The sequence below is a fragment of the Haliotis rufescens genome, unplaced genomic scaffold, assembly GCF_023055435.1.
Source record: "Haliotis rufescens isolate VD_foot unplaced genomic scaffold, xgHalRufe1.0.p SCAF_78, whole genome shotgun sequence".
In the NCBI taxonomy this organism is placed as follows: domain Eukaryota; kingdom Metazoa; phylum Mollusca; class Gastropoda; order Lepetellida; family Haliotidae; genus Haliotis; species Haliotis rufescens.
The window spans coordinates 694,957-717,593 of record NW_025964370.1 but is presented as its reverse complement, the minus strand read 5'-3'; the positions used below and the strand labels follow the sequence as shown (position 1 = coordinate 717,593).

Here is a 22,637-nt window from a genome sequence, read left to right as displayed (position 1 = left end):
AGCTACAGCAATGTTTGGTGTTGAATTTTAGAAAATCAGTTGCTATTTGTCACCTCAAGGAAAGACCATATACATTCATTTCTTATGTGAGGAAATGGATTTGTGAATGGATTTATTCATATTTAAGGTTAGTTGATTATCTTTTTATGATGTTGTATATATGGATGTTTTCTAATTATTGCGATTAGAAGTAATATATATTGTAGAATGCATTCTTAATTTGATTTGTTAGAAACATAATGCATCTTGTATATATATTTATAGTTCTTGATGAACTCACAGTACAGTGAGTTATTATTATCTGTATAAAACAGTATTAAACACAAAACCTAAATATATATATATATAAACTAAGTAATATAACCCCTCTGGACAGTAATGGAAAGTAAATGTATGTCTGTATGCTTGATGTATGTTGGTAAGTGCAAGTGTATGAGTGTTGTGTGTCTGATATGAGTGGCTGTTGTACTATATATTTTTATACACTATTTTACCATAGGCTATCACTTGTATATAGCATTCTGCATTTGTATTTCTTTATTATGCAGATTTCTCAGTGGCAACGTTCACCGTACAATCATCGTTACGGTATTACCACTTCAGGTTTAACCTATCTGGTATGTAATGTTCATTATCACTCTATTATCATATCAATATATATTGTATCTGTGTATTGATGTATTGTACGGATACGGCTGATGTATTGTGTAATGTAAAGTAAGTGCTATTCATTTAATGGAGGTGATATCTATATTTTAGAAATTTAAAGAGTAACTATAACAGATTTTATATATTTATTACTATGTTACATTTGCTTATGTTGTACTTTCATTGTTTCAGACTGAATTAAGTACGTACACTCGTACCTACCAATAAAATAAAAGTCATAAGCCTCACCCCCCACAGCTGTGATTATTTGGGCAGTAGATCGCCAACTCCACTATCGGCCAACACAACCACGGTTACAACTCCCTGTCTCTTGGGGTGTCTCCGATAGATATGATTTTGAGTTTATTGACAGTTTTGATTAAAAGGGATTATAAAGTCACTTTCTCCTATTCACATGCTAATTAGAAATACCGCGCATTTCGATAACTATTTCTAATGCCTTGAACCTGTAGTAGCACTGTTAATCGAATAGTTTACGTATGAATTGACTGCTATAACTGATTAATCTATGCGGGGTAGGAGATTATAACTTTTTCGGACACTTATCACTGACACCACACATACCCGGTAGAGAGTATAGTAACCAAATGGGGCGATATTTACCTGTATCCATAATGCTACATGCATAATATAAATACATATTGTAAGGCCTCCACGCCCACAGAAGATGCAACACAAGACGTTTCCTTGACAACAAAATGTCAGGTTACAATGGAAATCGCATCACGCGTCACAGTCTATGATCCCACGTGCAGGTACAAACTGGGGACCGTTGCGAAGGTGAAGGTGTCCAATACCGGGAACAACCTCACACTATATATGTTTATCACGATCGGTCATTATTACTGCAGTAGTCATCAGCTGTGTGGAAATACCTATGATATTGAACAGGGTGATTATTGTCGCAGTTAGAACAAGAAACAAACAGTTACCTGGAATATATTTAAAACTACATAGTTCCATTATTTCTGAAGTGGGCCATCAGTTTTCTGGAATAAATATGAAATTAAGTGTCATTACTGCTGCAGTTGGACACCAGCGATGCTGTCGGTGTCGGATCCAAGGAAGGAACAAGTAAATGAAGACGGACAAATGTGTATATAATTATTCAATATTTATTTAAATAGAAATCAAAATGGCCCAAGAGAGAATGAGATGATGTGGCGATCTTCGTGAAAAAAGAAACACTGTCATTATTCAGAAGAAATCTCTGCCAAAAGCACAGGCGATTGTACAATTGTAGGATTGTGAAGGATGCGGTTGTGATCTTCATGCCAAATATGCAGTGATGATCTTCATGTAAAACTTGCAGTTGTGGCCAATAGCTGTGCATGTGACATTCAAAACTTTTGGTACACATTAGCGCAGCAGCATGGCATAATCACAGAACGCATAGAGGCACATGATCTTCAACCACAAACATGATGGAACACGATCTTCATACAAAGCATAACGGCACATGATCTTCACCCAAAGCATAGGGGATGTTGGACATCAATACACTTCATCGCGCTTTTAAGGACAGAATAGCTAAGACTTTTATATAGTGACACTTTTAGAAACACCGAGCATCTTCTAAACTCAATATACTCATAACTTACAATTCATACGAGCTCAAATCGTGTTTTTATTTTAAAGTAAGCATCCACAACAGCAAACTCAGAGCGTCAAGCAAGATGCTAGGATTAAAGTGGACACTACTCGCCATCGTTCTGCAAGTGTCCGCTCACTGGGCCTAATTTAGTTATATATTACATCACATATTTGTTGTCTTGTGGGAACGTGGTCTGAAGTGGGCATGGACAAATCTAAATCCTGGTGTTAAGGAAAGATATACTGCTGTCGCATATGGGCATCAGCTGTCTGAAATAATGTGAAACTACATAGTGTTGAATGCTGCAGTTGGACATCAGCTGTCTGAAATAATGTGAAACTACATAGTGTTGAATGCTGCAGTTGGACATCAGCTGTCTGAAATAATGTGAAACTACATAGTGTTTAATGCTGCAGTTGGACATCAGCTGTCTGAAATAATGTGAAACTACATAGTGTTGAATGCTGCAGTTGGGCATCGGTTCTCTGACATAACGTTGAAATAAAGAATAGTCATTTTTACCGAAGTCCGAAATCATTTATCCGTAAAGAAGACAAATAATAGGAAACTCCTACTAGGTGTGTGGGCCTGGGTTTTCAGTCACTCGTGTAGCCGGGCGTGGTATGTTGTTGTCCAGCCACTGGGCTGCTAGTCAAAACATGAGGCAGTTCTTGGATGATGATGATGTTTATTACTGTCAAGTAGATGGTGGGAGGGAAGCTGGAAAGAAGAGTCCTCCCTCCATAAAGAGTTCATGCAGAATATTATAATTTAATTTAAGCCAAAAAGGAAAAATATTAATTTATATGGATAAGTGGGGTAGCACGTGGTTGAAGACCATGTGCTCAATTAATGTAACACAAAATGTGTGAACTGGCAAATATCTAGATATAACAAATTAAATAATAATGCAATTAAATATATTTTACTTTTATGAAAAGCTGTGATACCCTTTCTATGAATATATCTGTTTCCAAAGCAGGATGGAAAGAGATAAGAATATTGAAATGTTTCTCACCTGGCAAGAAGAGTTCTCCCTCAATAAAGAAGTGGACCAAAGGGCCAGTCAGAAGAAAGGTAGCATCTGACAGGTATTAAAGGAAGTCAAGATGCTTCACAGTAACATGAAGTGGTGGTCATATCTAAAAATAGATAGGGGGAAGTCCAGGCGAAGCTGGAGAAATCACAGAGGCTGCAAAAGGGTATCTAGGTTGATGTTAGTTGGCTGACATTAAACTGCAGACAAGGACAACATATAATGAACACAGAATGAAGTGATGGTGATAATAGATGAAAATGTATATATGTATAGAATGAATGCTAGGGGGTTATAAGTGGGTGGCACTTATGTAGCTATAACTCATTCAGAGTTAGCACCACCACCCGGCTACACAGTCCTGCTCGGACCTGTTCAATAAATATAAAAAAAAAATTACATGGTACCACATGTTCATCAACACACAAGGAAACAACAGATACGCACCTACAAATACCCATACACACATACAAATACCCATACACACATACAAATACCCATACACACCTACAAATACCCATACACACATACAAATACCCACGTACGAGGTTACAGTACACATCACATACTAACCTTGGGTGTATGCAGTATTGCGCCGATGGTTAAATATCTGACAGATAAAACTCCACCACTTGCTGAGTAAGCAACTCTACTTTTCGACTCCTTGAGAGTGACTAAAGTACCAGATCCACCAGTGTGTTTAAACTGTGTTGTTGTGATGTTATCAAGACAAAAGGCAGGGACGGGTCGGAGCTTCAGATGTTGTAAGGTCAGTACTCATGCATTGATTGATGGGCTTTGCTCGCCCTTGCTTCAGCTGTGAAACTGAGCTGGTTACAGTTAAAGGTATGCGTCGCACAAATATTAATAAATGTCATCATTTCTGCAGTTGTGAATCACTCGCCTGCATCAACTCCTATCTACATGGGGCCACCATTGATACAGTTGGACATCAGGCGTGTGCGATACATTGTGTGCTCGTTCGTATTTTCAACAACTGATTTAATTTATAGTGATGACAAATCTCCAGTCACCAGTACCTATACGCGGACGTATCATCACACAAATTAGACACTACAAGTCCAGCACCAAACTGGGTCGTCTACCCGTACAATGAAGGAAGTATTGGCACATTGTCTCTCCCAAATTGAAGTCGGTTATCAAACGACAATATCGAGAAATCATCCTCTGGGGAGAGGCGACAGAAATCAGTTTGTACTGGTTTTCGGCTTTTTCAACACGTGAAGGACTCAAAGTGTGGGTTTCACACAATATACCAATGCATGCGTCTTTCTTATTGAGTGATGTTTTGGTGATGCTGAAGTAAGGACGCAGAACGGATAACAACTCGACAAAGATGTGTTCATTTTAGATGATGTTGACTGTAGAAATGTTCGAGGTAGACATTGGACTCGCGGCAACAGTGGATGTAAAATATGTGTTTCAAACGTTCCATCAGTGTCACCTGACCAGGACAAAGATCAGTGCGTCCAAAAACTTACTGAATGAAACAGACACCTGTGGAATATGAAACTGAAGGGTGTTCAATTACCTAATCCACTGTGAACAATGAACATGTCTACATGTATGAATAGTTTTATCGTCTAGTCTTACATTTTAAGATTCTCACCCTATCGTATAATAAGCATCATATACATTCCAGCAGAGAGTATATTTTTTTCACTTTGTTATCATCATGTATTTTTAATTGTGGTAGGTACTTACATCCCTTTATCTCAGAACACAGAGCTGATACCATCCAAACATGTGATTAGCACACAGAGAAGTGTTACTTAGTATGTCCTGTATATTCCTGCTTGAACAAAGAGGCTCTGTGTATGATGTAATCGGTGCAATTTGTGTCGACATGCTCAGTCTCAGCTTGCTTACGTCACATTTCCCATCAAGTCAGCTCTACTCCTCAAGCATGATTTTATTTCCGAAGACATTTTGAATTTTCGTTTTATAATCATATTTAACAAACCTACATGTATTTTACCAAATTCTGAAACTTAAACACCTGTTCTACATTTCGTTCCAAATGGACCTGGACCATTCAACTCGCTCGCGAAGGTCGAAGGTCGTATACGTCTTTGTAGTGAATACATTTCCAGTGTACATGTATATGTATAACTTGTAACTGTATCATATGTATTTTGACTTGTACCATATGTTCCCGTGTTTTTTCAGGTGAACAGTTGACTTGCCTTAGCATGTGTTTGTGACGGGTGCCACTGGTGGGGCAGAATACTCTCACCTTTTCGCGAACACCCGGTATCATCGCTATGTGTAGGATATGGTCCCCAAAGTCACAATTAGTTTGCCACGTGGGGTTCGTCCGAGGCAAAACTAATCGTGACTTTGAGGATCATATCCAACTTAAGAAATAGTCGCCATATAAAGTGCGGTGTTGACTGTTGGAGGTTGGCTCTTCAAACATGGAAAAGACAGGAACAGAGCGCGCAAACACAACAATGGTCGGACTTAACTGTTGGCGGTTAATCTGTTTGGAAGTGCTGGCGATGCACGTGCATTTGTCATTGTGAACGAAACATTCGAAAGATTAAGTGAAACTTGTTAATGGTGATTTTTCTTTTGAAGAAGTAGAGAATCCGATTTTTTATTTAAGTAAGAGTGATTTGTTGAACTTTGGTTTCTGTGGAAGTGATTCAGAACTTCTAGATGCATCACGAAGAGTTGATGAATTTCTAAATAAAGAGATTCGAAAAAAGCTCTCCTGAGGTAAATTATCTGTATGTCTGTCTTCCCGTCAGTCTTTGTATCTGCGCCCACATTAAGCTGACACACCGTGATATTACTGGGATACTGTTGAAAGCGGTGTTAAACCCAACTCACTCATGCATGTATCTATGGATGTGCCTGGCGCTCTGTCATCGGTATATCTGCCTTGATATTGATGGATATGTATGGAAAGAATATAAAAGTTTATAAGATTGAATACTTATAGGAATGGTTAATACTTTACATATGCGATATAGAGAGTATTATAAGAGCATGACGTTTGTAGTGTGTCATAGTGATTATACGAAACGGATCGCAGAATTCTTGCATCTCCCGAGCGAGAGCGAGGGCAATACATACATCCTTGTACGAGTTTCGTGAAATCAGTATAGACCCGTGGGGGTTTTGACTTGCTTCTTGCACGTCATCGTATTCCAGTTGTGTAGATCGGTGCTCATGTTTGTCAGCCACTGGACTGTCTGTATTAGACTCCGCCATCTTATTGCTGGACAACTGCTGAGTGCGGCGTAAAACAACAACAAAACAGACTGACATAAACCAATGTAATATCTTATTATCCTCACATTTCCAAACAGCAACTGTACTGACAGTATCATCTTATAAAGCTCAGTCCATCAAACGTTAACACTCTCCAGCCATACACAGAAAAATGTTACAACTACTGGATGTAACAGAAAGATTTTAAACATTGAATACACAGTCCTTGATTACATGAACCAGCTGTCGTCATTCCCCCTAATCGTTGTATTGTCAGCCATGTTGGAAGTGTTTGATGACGTATTGCTTTGAGGTGTGAACAATGTAGATGTAGATGTATGACGAAGATGTCCGGATGTGTTACAGCGACTCCATCACCAGCAGACCGCGGCGACCTCCATGACGCCAGCGGGAAGGGAAACCTGGAGAAGGTGAAGCGGCTCCTGTCTCTGAACGTCAACGTCAACTATAGATGGGGAAGATGGAGCACGACACCGGTGATGGCGGCAGCAGACGGGGGCCACAGAGAAGTGGTGGAGCTCCTGGTGAGTATAGGTGCTGATGTGTCACTGGTGGACGGTGACGGTGACATCACCCTTCACTGGGCCTGTATGGGAGGAGATGTGGAAACGGTGAAGTTTGTGCTGTCACGGAACGTGGTGGACATCGACGCTATTTTATGCATTGAATGTATAACGTTGTACATAAGCATATAAATCCATTTTATATATATATCTTTGTCCTCCAGAAATAAGGCAGAGTTTTGTTCGCTCACAGCTTCCGTAAAGCTGCAAACAAAAAATTGTCGCACAGTACTTTTATCGGTGTACGATAAAAGCGGCGAAATTTGCTAGGGCTGAAACGATATCCCGGGACACCGATGCATCGCGATTCACTCCATACGATACGGTGTGCGATTTGTGAGGTGCTGTATCTCGATTTTTCACGATACGTCTTTTCAAAGACGGATTACGTACGTCTTTTTTTGTAAATAAACTTTTATCAAAGATACGTTTTAAATGTGTTTTAACGCTTTTCAACACCGTAGGCCGGTAGACCGGCCAAGAAGCATTAGTCACGTCAAAATAGTATATATTTTTATGGACCTACCTGTCATACCATTCATTTATTAAATCTGTCACATCTCACAATGTCTGAAATACGTATTCTATTTCAATTTATCAAAATGAATCATTTTTTTATCGATAGATTAAAAAGTTATTCACTATTTCCCGCAATGTTATTGAAAATATAATTCTCGGATGCACATCGAACATGTCAAAGAGCAAAACAAAGACGTTTCAAGCAAATCTTTAAATATATATACAAAGTGATAAATAAAATCAACAAAAATATATCTAAAAGTGGTCAAACTTACAGCTAAGTTATTATTTCCATCTTTTCGTGCGATCGCGTGTGATGTTAGTCAAATGACATCTCGGCTTTCGTCGCATCGAATTCTCGGCTCGGACACGATGTTCAATGCCAAAATATATGCATGAAAGATCTTTGTCACAGCTTGTTACCTAGCATGAAACATCCACGAAGCTCCATATTTTTAACATAGATCGCGATTTCCTGCTTTAAACGTTCAGAATAACACGATTTAACCAAAATATTTCGTAAAAATCTGAAATTCATCGTACACGAGGATTTGTAATTTGATTGCCTGTCTCAGGTCACGTGCTCAAATTTGACCAATCATGAACCTTGTAGCAGATTTCGGCAAGAAAGCGTCATTAGAAACCATTTTATCCAATGAAATCTTATGTTATAGCTACGAAAAAGACAAAGGCAATGTTACGAGCGTGAAGGTGAAAAAACAAGCTTTCTAGCGATGTGTCATATGTCAGTTTTCGACAAACGTGTTATTCATACGAAGCTTTCGAAAACGGAGGTATTTCTCCATGTTACTGAGCGGACAGCCGCTGTTATCTGGAAATGAGTGAAAACAGATTCTATTCATAATTCTTTTTAAAATAATTTTCCAATTACGTATACAATGAAAAAAAAGAAGAAATAAGTAGATTTTTTTTAAATCTTAAATTTGCCCCAAATCGTCAAATTTTCGCTTCCTTGGTCTTTAATCTGGACGTTATGAATGTGTTAGCTTACATTTTTTTTATTTACAACGAACTTAATTAAGTTGTAAATGCATTATTTAAATAATGTGATAAACATAACTTTCATATTTATAAACACTAGGATTAGACCTTTCAAAATGTGTATAACATGGCTGTTGCTATAATTGTTTTTAATTGTTTTTTTTGCCTTTATAAACGAAAATGGCAAATCATTAGTTACTGGACACTGGTACATTTAGTATTTACTCCTAGAATCTACCATCTAGTCACGACTCACAAATATGTAGGACTGTTACTTCTGTGTTTGCTAGCCATTACATGGAAATGGCAGATGATTCATTAAGTTAAAATACTCATTACAGTATATATTTTATGACTCATGAACATTCATCACTTTCATTTAATTTTTCATTTTTATAAACTAAGTTTAATTCATTTATCTCTTGTCTTCTCTTGTCACTATGTGTATCGTAGCGTATCGAGATACGTATCGAATCGTGATGTAAGTATCGAGATACATATCGTATCGTGACCTAGGTGTATCGTTGCAGCCCTAAAATTTGCTGCTTTTCAACGCAGAATACATTCTTGGACAACTCTTAGCAGTGTCTTTTTTCAAAACCGGTTTAATATTTGCAGTTAAATTTACAACATCAGATATGAAATTTAATATTCTACATATCTGCATAATTTTATAGCCGGAGGTAGATCCAGTGTCGGGTGAGCGCAATTTTCGTACATCGTTCACTTTTCAGATCTTAGGAAAATGTGCGTCAGAAAAAAAGTCGGCATCCAGCGGGTTAAACCCAACTCACTAATACATGTATCTATCGATATGCCTGGCGCTCTGTAATCGGTATACGTGCCTTGATATTGATGAATATGTGTGGAAAAATGAATATATCAGTTTATAAGATTGAATACTTGTAGGAATGGTTAATACTTTACATATGCGATATAGAGAGTATTACACGAGCATGACGCTTGTAGTGTGTCATACTGATTATACGAACGGATCGCAGAATTCTTGTATTTCCCGAGCGAGAGCGAGGGTAATACATGAATTCTTGCACGAGTTTCGAGAAATCAGTATGACATACATGGGAGTGTAATAATGTCCTTATTACCCACTGCTTTGGGACTCGCGTCTTCAGCTATGACGTCGTTTCTTGTGAGGCGTTTGTCCGACCTTACGTCATAATAAGATTCGAATGTCGTTAACAATGTCGCCCGGATGACGTTAACCATGCACTGAGGCGCGTGACGTGATATTTGCATTAGTATACATACGAATGTTGGGGGACTCGGTTATTTCTAACCCTGAGGGGAATAAACTGTGTTATTTTTTTCATAGTTTCATTTCAGAAAATTTCCATATTTACTGCAAAATACTGATACTTAATATCTACAGCTTAATATTCTTCAGGCCCGGGAAAGGTAAGTAAATACAAGACATTCTAACGGCTTCTCTCCACTGCAGGAAGGACAGTGTTTGGTGTGCCGATACTGCTGCAGGAAGGACAGTGTTTGGTGTGCGGATACTGCTGCAGGAAGGACAGTGTTTGGTGTGCGGATACAGCTGCAGGAAGGACAGTGTTTGGTGTGCGGATACAGCTGCAGGAAGGACAGTGTTTGATGTGCGGATACTGCTGCAGGAAGGACAGTGTTTGGTGTGCGGATACAGCTGCAGGAAGGACAGTGTTTGGTGTGCGGATACTGCTGCAGGAAGGACAGTGTTTGGTGTGCGGATACTGCTGCAGGAAGGACAGTGTTTGGTATGCGGCTGCAGGAAGGACAGTGTTTGGTGTGCGGATACAGCTGCAGGAAGGACAGTGTTTTGTATGCGGATACTGCTGCAGGAAGGACAGTGTTTGGTGTGCGGATACAGCTGCAGGAAGGACAGTGTTTGGTGTGCGGATACTGCTGCAGGAAGGACAGTGTTTGGTGTGCGGATACTGCTGCAGGAAGAACAGTGTTTGGTGTGCGGATACTGCTGCAGGAAGGACAGTGTTTGATGTGCGGATACTGCTGCAGGAAGGACAGTGTTTGGTGTGCGGATACAGCTGCAGGAAGGACAGTGTTTGATGTGCGGATACTGCTGCAGGAAGGACAGTGTTTGGTGTGCGGATACAGCTGCAGGAAGGACAGTGTTTGGTGTGCGGATACAGCTGCAGGAAGGACAGTGTTTGGTGTGCGGATACTACTGCAGGAAGGACAGTGTTTGGTGTGCGGATACAGCTGCAGGAAGGACAGTGTTTTGTATGCGGATACTGCTGCAGGAAGGACAGTGTTTGGTGTGCGGATACAGCTGCAGGAAGGACAGTGTTTGGTGTGCGGATACAGCTGCAGGAAGGACAGTGTTTTGTATGCGGATACAGCTGCAGGAAGGACAGTGTTTGGTGTGCGGATACTGCTGCAGGAAGGACAGTGTTTGGTGTGCGGATACAGCTGCAGGAAGGACAGTGTTTTGTATGCGGATACTGCTGCAGGAAGGACAGTGTTTGGTGTGCGGATACAGCTGCAGGAAGGACAGTGTTTGGTGTGCGGATACAGCTGCAGGAAGGACAGTGTTTGGTGTGCGGATACTGCTGCAGGAAGGACAGTGTTTGGTGTGCGGATACTGCTGCAGGAAGGACAGTGTTTGGTGTGCGGATACTGCTGCAGGAAGGACAGTGTTTGGTGTGCGGATACAGCTGCAGGAAGGACAGTGTTTGGTGTGGGGATACTGCTGCAGGAAGGACAGTGTTTGGTGTGCGGATACTGCTGCAGGAAGGACAGTGTTTGGTGTGCGGATACAGCTGCAGGAAGGACAGTGTTTGGTGTGCGGATACTGCTGCAGGAAGGACAGTGTTTGGTGTGCGGATACAGCTGCAGGAAGGACAGTGTTTGGTGTGCGGATACTGCTGCAGGAAGGACAGTGTTTGGTGTGCGGATACTGCTGCAGGAAAACTCCCCAGTTGTCAACTGTATCCAAGCTCTGCAAGTCATATGATGATTTTGTTCAAGGTTTTTAAAGGCTTTCAAAACGTTTTGTTGGGGTAAAATAAACATGTTATATTTCCTAAAAACACGGCTTTATTATGACCTTTTAATTAAAATAAAGTATTTGATCTTATGTCCGTATGCCGTTGAAATAGATAATGAAGATTATCTTCGTAATACTGATCACAACTCCAAGTAGGATCAATACCAATAAGACGATCACATGTATGTTCATTTACAGTGGGTCTCATTCTACAGTGTATGATTGGTGTCTTCTTGTACAATACTCAACAACAAAAGTTCCTGTGACACCAATATAATAGTGTATTTTTCAAACAAGTAAAGTTTGGTTTTCAATAGTGTAGTACATGTATGGAATCAAGTCACAAAAACGCAACTGCTACAGAAAAGCATGCATTCCATCTACAAGTTGACTTTTATGCAAGCTCCATGCATTTCATTACCCAAGAATGGGTATAAAAACATGTGCGTTAACAGGATTCCATATGCATTGTTTAGCATCGTGCCGACAACAACCATTCAGAAAAACAACAAAATTACGCAATTATTCAACATTACGAAATGCCACGCCTGTCCTAAAATGAGCGTCTGCGAGCCATTGATATGCTTGAAGCAGGATCGAGTCAACATGATGTTGCAAGACAATTTAACGTCCACGGAAACACCATTTGGTGTTTATGGCAACGTTGACAACAGACGAATGCAGTCAGAGACCATCCTCAGAGTGGCAGGCCACGCGTAACCAATAATCGACAAGACAGCTGGATTCGAACAACACACCTACGAAATCGATTCCAGCCAGCAACAGTGACTGCAAGAATCATCCCTGCCCTTCGACGAATATCTTCACAAACCGTACGTCGTTGCCTCAGATGTGCAGGGATTGTCGCCAGAAGACCCGCCAGACGTCCCATTTTGACAGGAAACCACCGTCAAGCACGTATACAGTGGTGCAGACAGCGTCTACGCTGGACGGCCATGCCTGGACCGCCTGGTCAATTCCATGAGACGAAGATGTCTTGCTTTCATCGCAACCAAAGGTGGACACACACGCTATTGATTTGTAAATGGACATTGTTTTTATGAAATCACGCATTTTCTGAAGTCAGTATGGCAAATTCAACCATTTGAACGCTTACAGGAATCTATTATCTGTTGCAAACCGAAATTGTTTCAGATTTGGAAAAAAACATAACTTTGCATTAAATCTTATTCAATGTCAAAGGAACTTTTGTTGTTCAGTATATAACAATGAAAAAAAGGATGTATACATTGCTAATAATATATTTTACATAATTCTTTGTAAATTGTATAATTATTTATTCGGTTGATCCTAAATTATCATCCAACATATTTGATCATGACACATACATGTATGGACGTATCGTATCCAAAGAGGCGTATGTTACTCTCAATACCCTTGACAATATCGTTTATATCAACAATAAACAACCGTGGTCCAAGGACGAGTGAGTGAGTGAGTTGGGTTTTATCCCGCCTTTAACATTATTCCAGTTATATCATGGCGTGTCATCTTAATGTGGAGGAAAGCCCGAAGCAATGCAGGTCTCGGACGTTTACCACCTCGGTGAAACCCACGAGCACGGGTATGGTGCTAGAAACATAATCGGGGCGAACCGGGACTCGAACCCACAATCTTAGGTTTCTGATGCAACTCTGCACAGCGAATCGTGGCGCCCTAGACGACTGGGCCACCCGTGCCTTGTGAATTATTGTTTATTGGCTGTATATATGTCACCGAATATGCTCTTCTGGAAAGCGATGATTCTCGGTGTTCAAAGTGTTCCTAGTGCACCAGCTATATTGGCTGCATCTCAGCATACCACAATCTCAACAAGTTTATGAAAACTGGGGAATATTGTTAATTGTGTCATTCCTTAGTTACACCGTCCCCCTCGCGTCGGTAGAAGGCACGTACGTCTACATCAGACCCACTGTCTTAATCGTTGTAGCAAACGCATGCAGTCTCGAGGAGATTTAATCACAGTACAATGAAATCAAGCATAAGTCAGAAGAGAAATGTCGATGGTTGTGTGATAACATTTAAGTGATCAATCGCATGTTCTTATTTAATAATGTCGTCCAAGCATTTGGGCATTAAATGCACTTGATTATCTGAAAATTGCATAATTTTACGTTGACAATATCAAATGTCTTCTTTCTAAAACAATTCCAAACAAATTTGGAATTCAGACATATCAAAAAGCGTTTAAATCATCGGGCAAGGATTAAACACTTGTTACGGCTGCTAGTCACCATGTAGACGTCTTCCAGGGACAGGAGGTGTACCAACACGTTTAGCATTTTAAGTCTCACAACCATTACATTATACTCCCAATAAGCCATTGTTAAGTAAAGACCGCCCATGTGGTCTAGTGGTGGCGCGTCCGCCCGGTTCTATCCCCGGCCGCGTCATACCAAAATACGTTAAAAGATGGTACTTGCTGTTACCCTGCCTGGCGCTCGGCATAAAGGGGCTCACCCGTGAAGATCCGAGGTAGAATAGGTCTTCAGCATACCATGCTTGCCGTAAAAGGCGACTATGCTTGACGTAAGAGGTGACTAACGGGATCGGGTGGTCAGTCTCGCTGACTTGGTTGATGGATGTCATCGTATCCAAATTGCCTGGATCGATGTTTATGATGTCAATCACTGGATTGTCCGGTCGAGACTATTTACAGACCGCCGTCATATAGCTGGAATATTGCTGAGTGCGGCGCTAAACAACCAACGACAACAAAATTAAGGGGTTTAAACAAGGCTGGATCTACTACGAATGTCCCACGGGGGGACAAGCATGGGGTACAGGGGACTGCATGCTCCATACACTGGTCGGTGTTAGAGTGTGGGAGTAACGTCTAACACCGCACACTGCAGTGCTGCACTGGTACCACAGTTTGTCATCTTTATTGGGGAGAATGTCGAAAGTGAGGTAGGTTTCAGACGCTAACTACTTGGGTGGGTATTATCCTGACTGACGAAACATTGTTATGGGAAAAAGTCTGAAATTCGTGTCAATGGGTGAAAATAGTATATCTTATTTATAAATAAATAGATCAACGACCTGCGGTTCCTTGCACAGCGGATCCTGGCGCAGCGAATCCTGACACAGCGGATCCAGAGCCAGCGGATCATGGCACGGCAGATTCTGACACAGCGGATCCTGGCGCAGCGAATCCTGGCACAGCGGCTCCAGAGCCAGCGGATCATGGCACGGCAGATTCTGACAGCGGATCCTGAAACAGCGGATCCAGAGCCAGCGGATCATGGCACAGCAGATTCTGACACAGCGGATCCTGGTGCAGCGGATCATGGCATGGTAGATCCTGGCGCAGCGAATCCTGACACAGCGGATCCAGAGCCAGCGGATCATGGCACGGCAGATTCTGACAGCGGATCCTGAAACAGCGGATCCAGAGCCAGCGGATCATGGCACAGCAGATTCTGACACAGCGGATCCTGGCGCAGCGGATCCTGGCACAGCGGATCCTGAAACAGCGGATCCAGAGCCAGTGGATCATGGCACAGCAGATTCTGACACAGCGGATCCTGGTGCAGCGGATCATGGCACGGTAGATCCTGGGGCAGCGAATCCTGATACAGCGGATCCTGACAGCAGATTCTGACACAGCGGATCCAGGCGTAGCGAATCCTGACACAGCGGATCCTGACAACAGCTTCTGACACAGCGGATCTAGGCGTAGCGGATCCTGGGGCAGCGGATCCTGGCGCAGTGGATCCTGGCATAGCTGATTTTGACAGTGCATCCATGAGATGAGAGGACAAAGCAAAGTTTTCTTATTTTGAACGAGAAGTGATGTGGGGATCGAATATGTTGACAGTTCAAAGGTAATCACACGTCAATGTGGAACAATACAGAGAATGACTTTTCACTATCTATGTTAAACGTTTTCAACATGTCCGAGCGAGTAAATCTTTAGAGTAACATCGGCAATATTTCAGCCCTATCGTGATTTACATGTCTGAACTTATCCCACATGCCAGACGGTGTCTGTTCAGACGTGATCTGAAAACACCTCGTCCGGCCACCTGTGTGCCAATCTATTCTCTGCCTGGATGATTTATATACCTGGTGCCCAAAAGGAGACTTGTGTCAAGTCTACTCCTTCACCTGACAACGCGTGTCGGGGTGCCCAGGCCATGTTCCGGTGAGGAGTCTACAGCTGTCATAGCATGCACAATGTTAAACAACGACCTGGCAGGACCAATCCGCAAAACCCGTGAGTATATCTACTATATGCTAGTGGGTGTTGACACTGGGCGAGTGTATGAGACAACAGTTGACAGTGAGCTTGAGTTGGCATGTCAGCTTATTGTCGAATTACGCGGCAGCCTGTTGGGTTAACCCTCTGCATCTCACAGATACAGGTATAAAGTCGAGTTGAATCCCACAAGCATATATCACGCGTCATGAACCTATAGTTCATATTTTATTCTTTCCACTGATATTCTTGCCCGTGTGACAGTGTGAGTGGACGTACAATGGGCTCTGTTGCGCCATACCGTTTAACCGAGGCGACGCTCCTCGGTGTCTAGCAGTGAACGGGTTAACGCCATTCTCTGTCGGCCACAAATATCGACTTACACATGGAGGAAGTTGATACAACTATGACAGACTGTGGGTATGCCAAACACCATATATCCTGTCTTTCCAGGTAGACACGAATGTCAGGGTCGTTAGGGACCAAGTGGCCACAATTGTGAATTGTAACTAAGTTGGCACTGTCAGTTAAAGTTGTACCCCGGGTCAGTCCAGCAGACCACGCCCTCATTCACAACTGCCAAGAGTCAGAAAATCAAACCCTGTTTACACACAACTCAAATGTTGCTGGCCCAGATCAAGGATCTCTTCAGTTATACCGCCCGAGCCAGGGGTGCGATCGTATTGTTTAGGAATGTTATGCTTGTGGGTATAGTTAGATGTCATGCAGATAGAATAGTTTTGTCTGCTGTGTCTATTCACACCGCGACTAACGGGATCGGGTAGTCAGGCCCGCTGACTTGGTTGGTGAATGTCGTCGTATCCCAATTGAAACATGTGCAGTCCATTTCATATCTTGGGACAAAGTCACCCCCAGTTGTTTTTGAGTTTCTACATGTTCAAAGGCACTGTTAGCATAACAAAGAGTTGGATAATCCTGTACCTGTTTGTGACTAAAAAGCATAGATTTTGTCTCAGTCGGTTTAAAATTTACAAGCCATGTGCTGATGAAGGGGGAGAGGGTCTTGATTTAGTCTTTCTTCAATTAAAACCACATTAGTAGTTGAAGTGCCTGTACATATTTTGAAGCTGGTCGGTAATATCATTTATGTAAACTAGAAATAGGAACGGCCCCAAAACAGAGCCCTGTAGGACCCATGCTTTGGTGAATGTTTTACTTGGTAACTACCATTAGAAATACTCTTTCAACGAGCTGACGGATAACTACGACACCAAGCTAATAATTTACCAGTTATACCATATTGTTGAAGTTTATGCAATAGACCTTTGTGCCCTAGCCTGTTGAATGCCTTAGAAATACTCAGAATATCATACAACAATATTTATGATCATCAGGCGAAGTGTAAATGTGAAGATTGACTTCAATTAGCTGATATTTACTACAATTGGAAAGTAGTTTATTCTCCATACAGTAAATTTTCATTCTTCTTTAAATAAGTCTTTCAAATAATTTTCCAAGACAAGATAACAGTGAAATAGGCCTGTAGTTGGAAGGTTGGTATTTATCTCTATTTTTGTACAAAGGCAGTACATTAGCTAGTTCCCACTGTGATGGGGATGTGCTTTGTTTAAGAGATTAGTGGAATAACATGCGTAAGGGATTGGCTATGGATTGTGATATATTTATCAGTAATCTCTGGTTCAGGTTGTCGGGGCCGCTTGCTTTTTATACAACTTTTTATATAACTTGCTTCATGAGATCTGTTATTTCTTGATTTTCTGTAAGGGTATAATCAAGTCATGATCTCATAGTTTAACAAATTGTGATAGCGAGGCGCCTTCATTATCAACATTGGAAACTGACGTCGAATAAATCGTCAGTGAGGTTGGTTCACGGTGCTGGCTCCAGACTCCTCAATCTAGTGACGCAGAAGTTTCAATAATTAGAACTGTTTTCTTTGATTTGTGTAGATAATACTTCAAGTTTAGATAAAAGTTTTCCTTGGGAGCTGTCTTCAAATTATTTTCATTGTTATTGTAACAGCACGGTTTGGTATGAATATGCTTATATAGTGCTTAAATGTGTGCAGAAAATATCACATATTACATCAATAGACTTTATTAGACAGCTATTATACAAGCGTATCCAATCAGTTGATTCATTTAACTTAGTATAGTCACCAATTTTATAAATAAGAACCTTTCTCACATAGGATAGTTTCATATCAGTGCAGGTCGTGACGCGTGTCGGCTGACATCGTGAAGCTAACGACCCGTAATAACTTGTCACGTGATCGGTGTTGTGCGTTGGATATTTTTACTTCATTCGTGACCAACTCGTGTTACTCCGGGACAAGCCGATCATCTTGCAGGTTACGGAAAGGGGCGAGTGGTGACGAATAATTTTTATTTGCGGTTGAATCCATTCAACAAAATGAATACGACCAACTTTTCCGATTGTCCCGTTTGTTTATCCATAGTGGGGAATGCGCAAAGGGTGCGGAGTACTCACATTGAGCTCAGCAAAACGTTCAGAAAAAGACTTTATTCAAACATGTGTTCAACGTCTTCGGGGAAAATGACCTGCTGAGTAATTTATGATCGGGATTCATGCCACAGGAACTTGTTATTGGTCAGTAAATAAAAATATATATAAGTAGAGCATTTACATATAGGGGCTATATATTTTTATTTACTGACCAATAACAGGTTCCTGTGATTCCTGCCAGGTGACTCAACATCACATCAACTCTCGTACATGTATTACGAGTGAGAAGGGCTGTTTTGTTGCGATATAAGCATACAAATAATTTGATAGAGTAGACCCGTGAAGATTCCGGGGTAGAATAGGTCTTCAGCATCCCATGCCTGCCGTAACAGGCGACTATGCTTGTCGTGAGAGGCGACTTACGGGATCGGGTGGTCAGGCTTGCTATCTGGTTGATGCATTTCATCGATCCCAATCGCGTGGATCGATGCTCATGATATTAATAAGGGGATTGTCTGGTCCAGACTCGATTATTTACAAACCGCCGCCATATAGCTAGAATATTGCTGAGTGCGGCGTTAAACAACAAACCAACCAACCATCTTAGAAAGAGTATGGCATAAAGGTATCATTCATATGTATCAATGCTCACGGCATCAAAGGTGGCCTTTTGATATGGTTCGAAAGTTATTTGAAAAAAAGTGTTTGCAAGCTTGGGTCACTCCAAGGTCGTCCTTGAACCAGGGCGCACGGCTGGCCCAGTCGTCTAAGGCGCCGCGATTCGCTGTGCAGAGTTGCGTCCCTTGGGCACGCCAGAAACCTCTGATTGTGGGTTCAAATCCCGGTTCGCCCCGATTATGTCCATATGTGTCATGATTGAATATGTTGGATGATAATTTAGGATGAACTGAATCAATAATTATACAATTAATAAAGAATTATGTAAAATATATTATTAGCAATGTATAATCCTTTTTTTCATTGTTATAGTTCAATAAAATACCAATCATACACTGTAGAATGAGACCCACTGTAGAGACCTAAATGGACATACATGTGATCGTCTTATTGGTATTGATCCTACTTGGAGTTGTGATCAGTATTACGAAGATAATCTTCATTATCTATTTCAACGGCATACGGACATAAGATCAAATACTTTATTTTAATTAAAAGGTCATAATAAAGCCGTGTTTTTAGGAAATATAACTCTTGTCATCAGAAGCAAATATCAGACAAACAGAATCTGTTCATGTTTATTTGACCCTAACAAAACGTTTTGAAAGCCTTTGAAATATAGTAGACAGTTGTACATTTATACATGTTTGATGTTGAACCTTTTATCGATAGGATCAAAACTATAACATTCAGTCGCGAAGTCCATTCTGGTTTTAGACCAAATTTATACATGGAGGGTACTCTTGGTGAAGTACAAAGTCATAAACATTAAGGAATTACACTTCAACGTGATTGTTCATGGAAAATAAAAGTCAACAATTTCTTGTTAGAAATGTTAGTCCAGTGATCAACTGCTTGATGAGTATTAAGTACAGTCTAACAAGAAATACACTTGAGATTATGTAAACAAGTTGTATCCTGCCTGACTTCGACTACTGCTGTCATATTTGGGACAACTGTAAGACGAACAATCACTGTTCCTCGAGAATTTACATTTGGACGCATTGAGATCTTATTGTTGGGCACAGACATGCCAAACATTTTAACGAAACGCATTTTCATTTCTTAAAAAGAAAGAAGACACCCCTTTAAATTGATTAAATTTAAGAAAAATGTAAAACGGTTTTTCACCCGAATATCTCAACTACCTCACTCAAAGTATTGCATCTATTAAAAGCAATTATAACCTTAGAAATAGATGTAACCTACAAACAATCAGATGTAAAACCCAGACATGCTCATGATATTAATCACTGGATTGTCTGGTCCAGACTCGATTATTTACAGTTTACAGTGCGGCGTTAAACAACAAACCAAAACAAATCTTGGCCTGGTATCACATGCTCTGGCTTTCAAAGATGTAAACGTATTAAATAGAGAATACTACACTCATTCTCGTTAGATACCATTTTTACGAAACGAGTGGACTTTCTATGGTATCTGACCTCGCTTTCGCTCGGTCAGATACCATAGAAAGTTCACGAGTTTCGTAAAAATGGTATCTAACGAGAATGAGTGTGGTATTTTATTTATTACCCACGTTAAATATATATTTAAGTGCAAATACATAACAAGTATCGTTTGTTGACAGACCAAACTGGAACCGGTTGCAAAATCTGGTTGCGTATGAATATTGATATATGACCAAATATGGGCATTGTTGACATTTCTATGCAAACGTATTAACAACATGCGCCTGCAGTTGTGTTTGCAAAGAAGACAGCACCAACGCTCAAGATCCTTTTGGAAGAAATTCTTCAACTTATGAGAATTCAAGCGCCATGTTGTTAGTACGAAGGACACCTCTAAGAAAATTTGAAAAGTCACATAAGCGCCGCGCTTTGAATATCGGACCAACAGTCGGTCACTCGCACTGCCACCACTGTGCAATCAAAATGATTCGGTTTCCTTGATCTATCAGCTGAATTTATATCATGTTCGTACCATTTTGGAAGAGGGAAATCAGAGTGTTCGCCAAAGACATTCATGTTAACTGTACCACCCTACTGAAAACGTGAAAATCAACAAACTCAAGTCTGCTTGCATGTCAGTGACAGCTTCGAACGATCGAAGGGCAAGGTCACCACCGGAATAAGAAAAGACAACCGTGGTCTACTCACAGCTTTTTACGCTAGAGATAGGGAATGTTATTGTTCACATTTGGGATGTTTGGGGCCACAAAATCAGAAGTCAGGCACACTTCCACGGATTTTTCGAAAGATTTGTATCTGGTCGTGCAGTCGTGTACGTTCATTCATGAACAACATCTCCCGAAACACCGGCACAAAATACGCTTCGAAGGGGACACTGATGGCACAACCGGATCATCCCAAGTAAGTCTAGATATCTGTCCGGATAGTTAAACAGACTTCATTTCACCACGCTTATCCTTTTACGTTAAATCAAATTGAAAGTTGCGAAAGTGGTCGGGTGTGTCACGCTCATGGGGGAACCTCGCTCTATTGATATAACTCGATTAGATATCTAGCTGTATCGTATATAATGTCTGTAGAAGCTAGAATGCAAACCGAATTTGATGCGTGTGACTATTTTGTTTGGTTTAATAAAGTGTTTGTAAATATCTCTCGTTCTCATTATTAATTTCTTCAGTTCTGCCCTGTAGGCTAGTTGCAAAACGAATGACGTCTCGCGATTTTTTATGAATGAAAAAAAGTAGTCCCTGTGTGACAGAGGTCACGGTTATCCAATCAAAACGAATAAAACAAGGTCAACCTTGTACGACACACGTGTGACGTACGGATTTAGTCACACTCCGTCGCAGTGGTGACTCAGCATAACACCACTGCCACAGGCTAATTTGCATATCACGTGACCGGACTTTTCTCTTGTTTGTAAACAAACGCGCTTTTTCAGAAATCAGTATAGAACGGACTAATGCAAGTATTTGGGGGCGCTTTACATATTGTGTTGCATAACTAATATAGATATGCTACTACAACTGCGACAGTGAGTTGCATGACAATATATATTTATGCATTAAAGTGACCGTGTCACAAGCTCTCCGTTGGGCTTCGATGACAGCACGTGGAGCCGTACAACCAATGTAAACATAGGATAACTACGCAAAAACAAGTAGATTTTTACGTATTTGCATACTTTCTCAATGAAAGTTAACCATTCTTTGACATTTGTTTATGAAAATGTGTAGACTTGTCAAACATGAAACGGATGAAAAGCATATGCAGTATCTTGAATGGACTGTGAAAGATGTGACGAATCGTCACATGGCGCTGGCCTGTGGCAGAGGTACTATGCTAGCTGGCTGCCGGCCGCATGGAACTCTGGGTAGGAGAGTGGGATTTAGTATCTTACCACCTGTATCTTCACCACGTGGGTAATAAGTAGGCTTATCGGATTTTATCATCCAAAACTGGCTCCCAAAGGAGATATCGCTGCAATGAAATTGCATTACAATGCTTTGCGGACCGCTGTGGCGTCATTGGTTACCATCACGTCACAATCAAATGACATCACTAATGGCTCTGCTACTGAAGCTGTTGGCAGTACTTTTTATACTTAAGACACTGCTTATTACTGTCTACAAACCGAAAAAAATGGAAGATGGGTGATAAATAAAATCTCACCCTCGTGTCTTTTGATATCAAATATATCAACACTCG

At 40.9% G+C, this 22,637-nt stretch overlaps 2 protein-coding genes across 2 annotated transcripts in view; both read left to right on the top strand.

The window, feature by feature from the left end:
- The first annotated feature begins 6,949 nt into the window (after positions 1-6,949).
- LOC124123140 lies at positions 6,950-11,654 on the top strand. Its single transcript, XM_046486412.2, has 2 exons — positions 6,950-7,084; positions 10,104-11,654. The coding sequence occupies exon 2, from the start codon at positions 10,401-10,403 to the stop codon at positions 11,613-11,615; it is 1,215 nt and encodes a 404-aa protein (XP_046342368.2). The 5' UTR covers positions 6,950-7,084; positions 10,104-10,400; the 3' UTR covers positions 11,616-11,654.
- Positions 11,655-15,753: 4,099 nt separating this feature from the next.
- Positions 15,754-22,637, top strand: part of LOC124123131 (solute carrier family 35 member C2-like) — a 37,646-nt gene continuing 30,762 nt past the window's right edge. Inside the window, exon 1 of the mRNA XM_048388729.1 lies at positions 15,754-15,888. Within this exon, the coding sequence (XP_048244686.1) occupies positions 15,842-15,888 (47 nt within the window). The 5' untranslated portion in view covers positions 15,754-15,841. The remainder of the gene's footprint in view (positions 15,889-22,637) is intronic.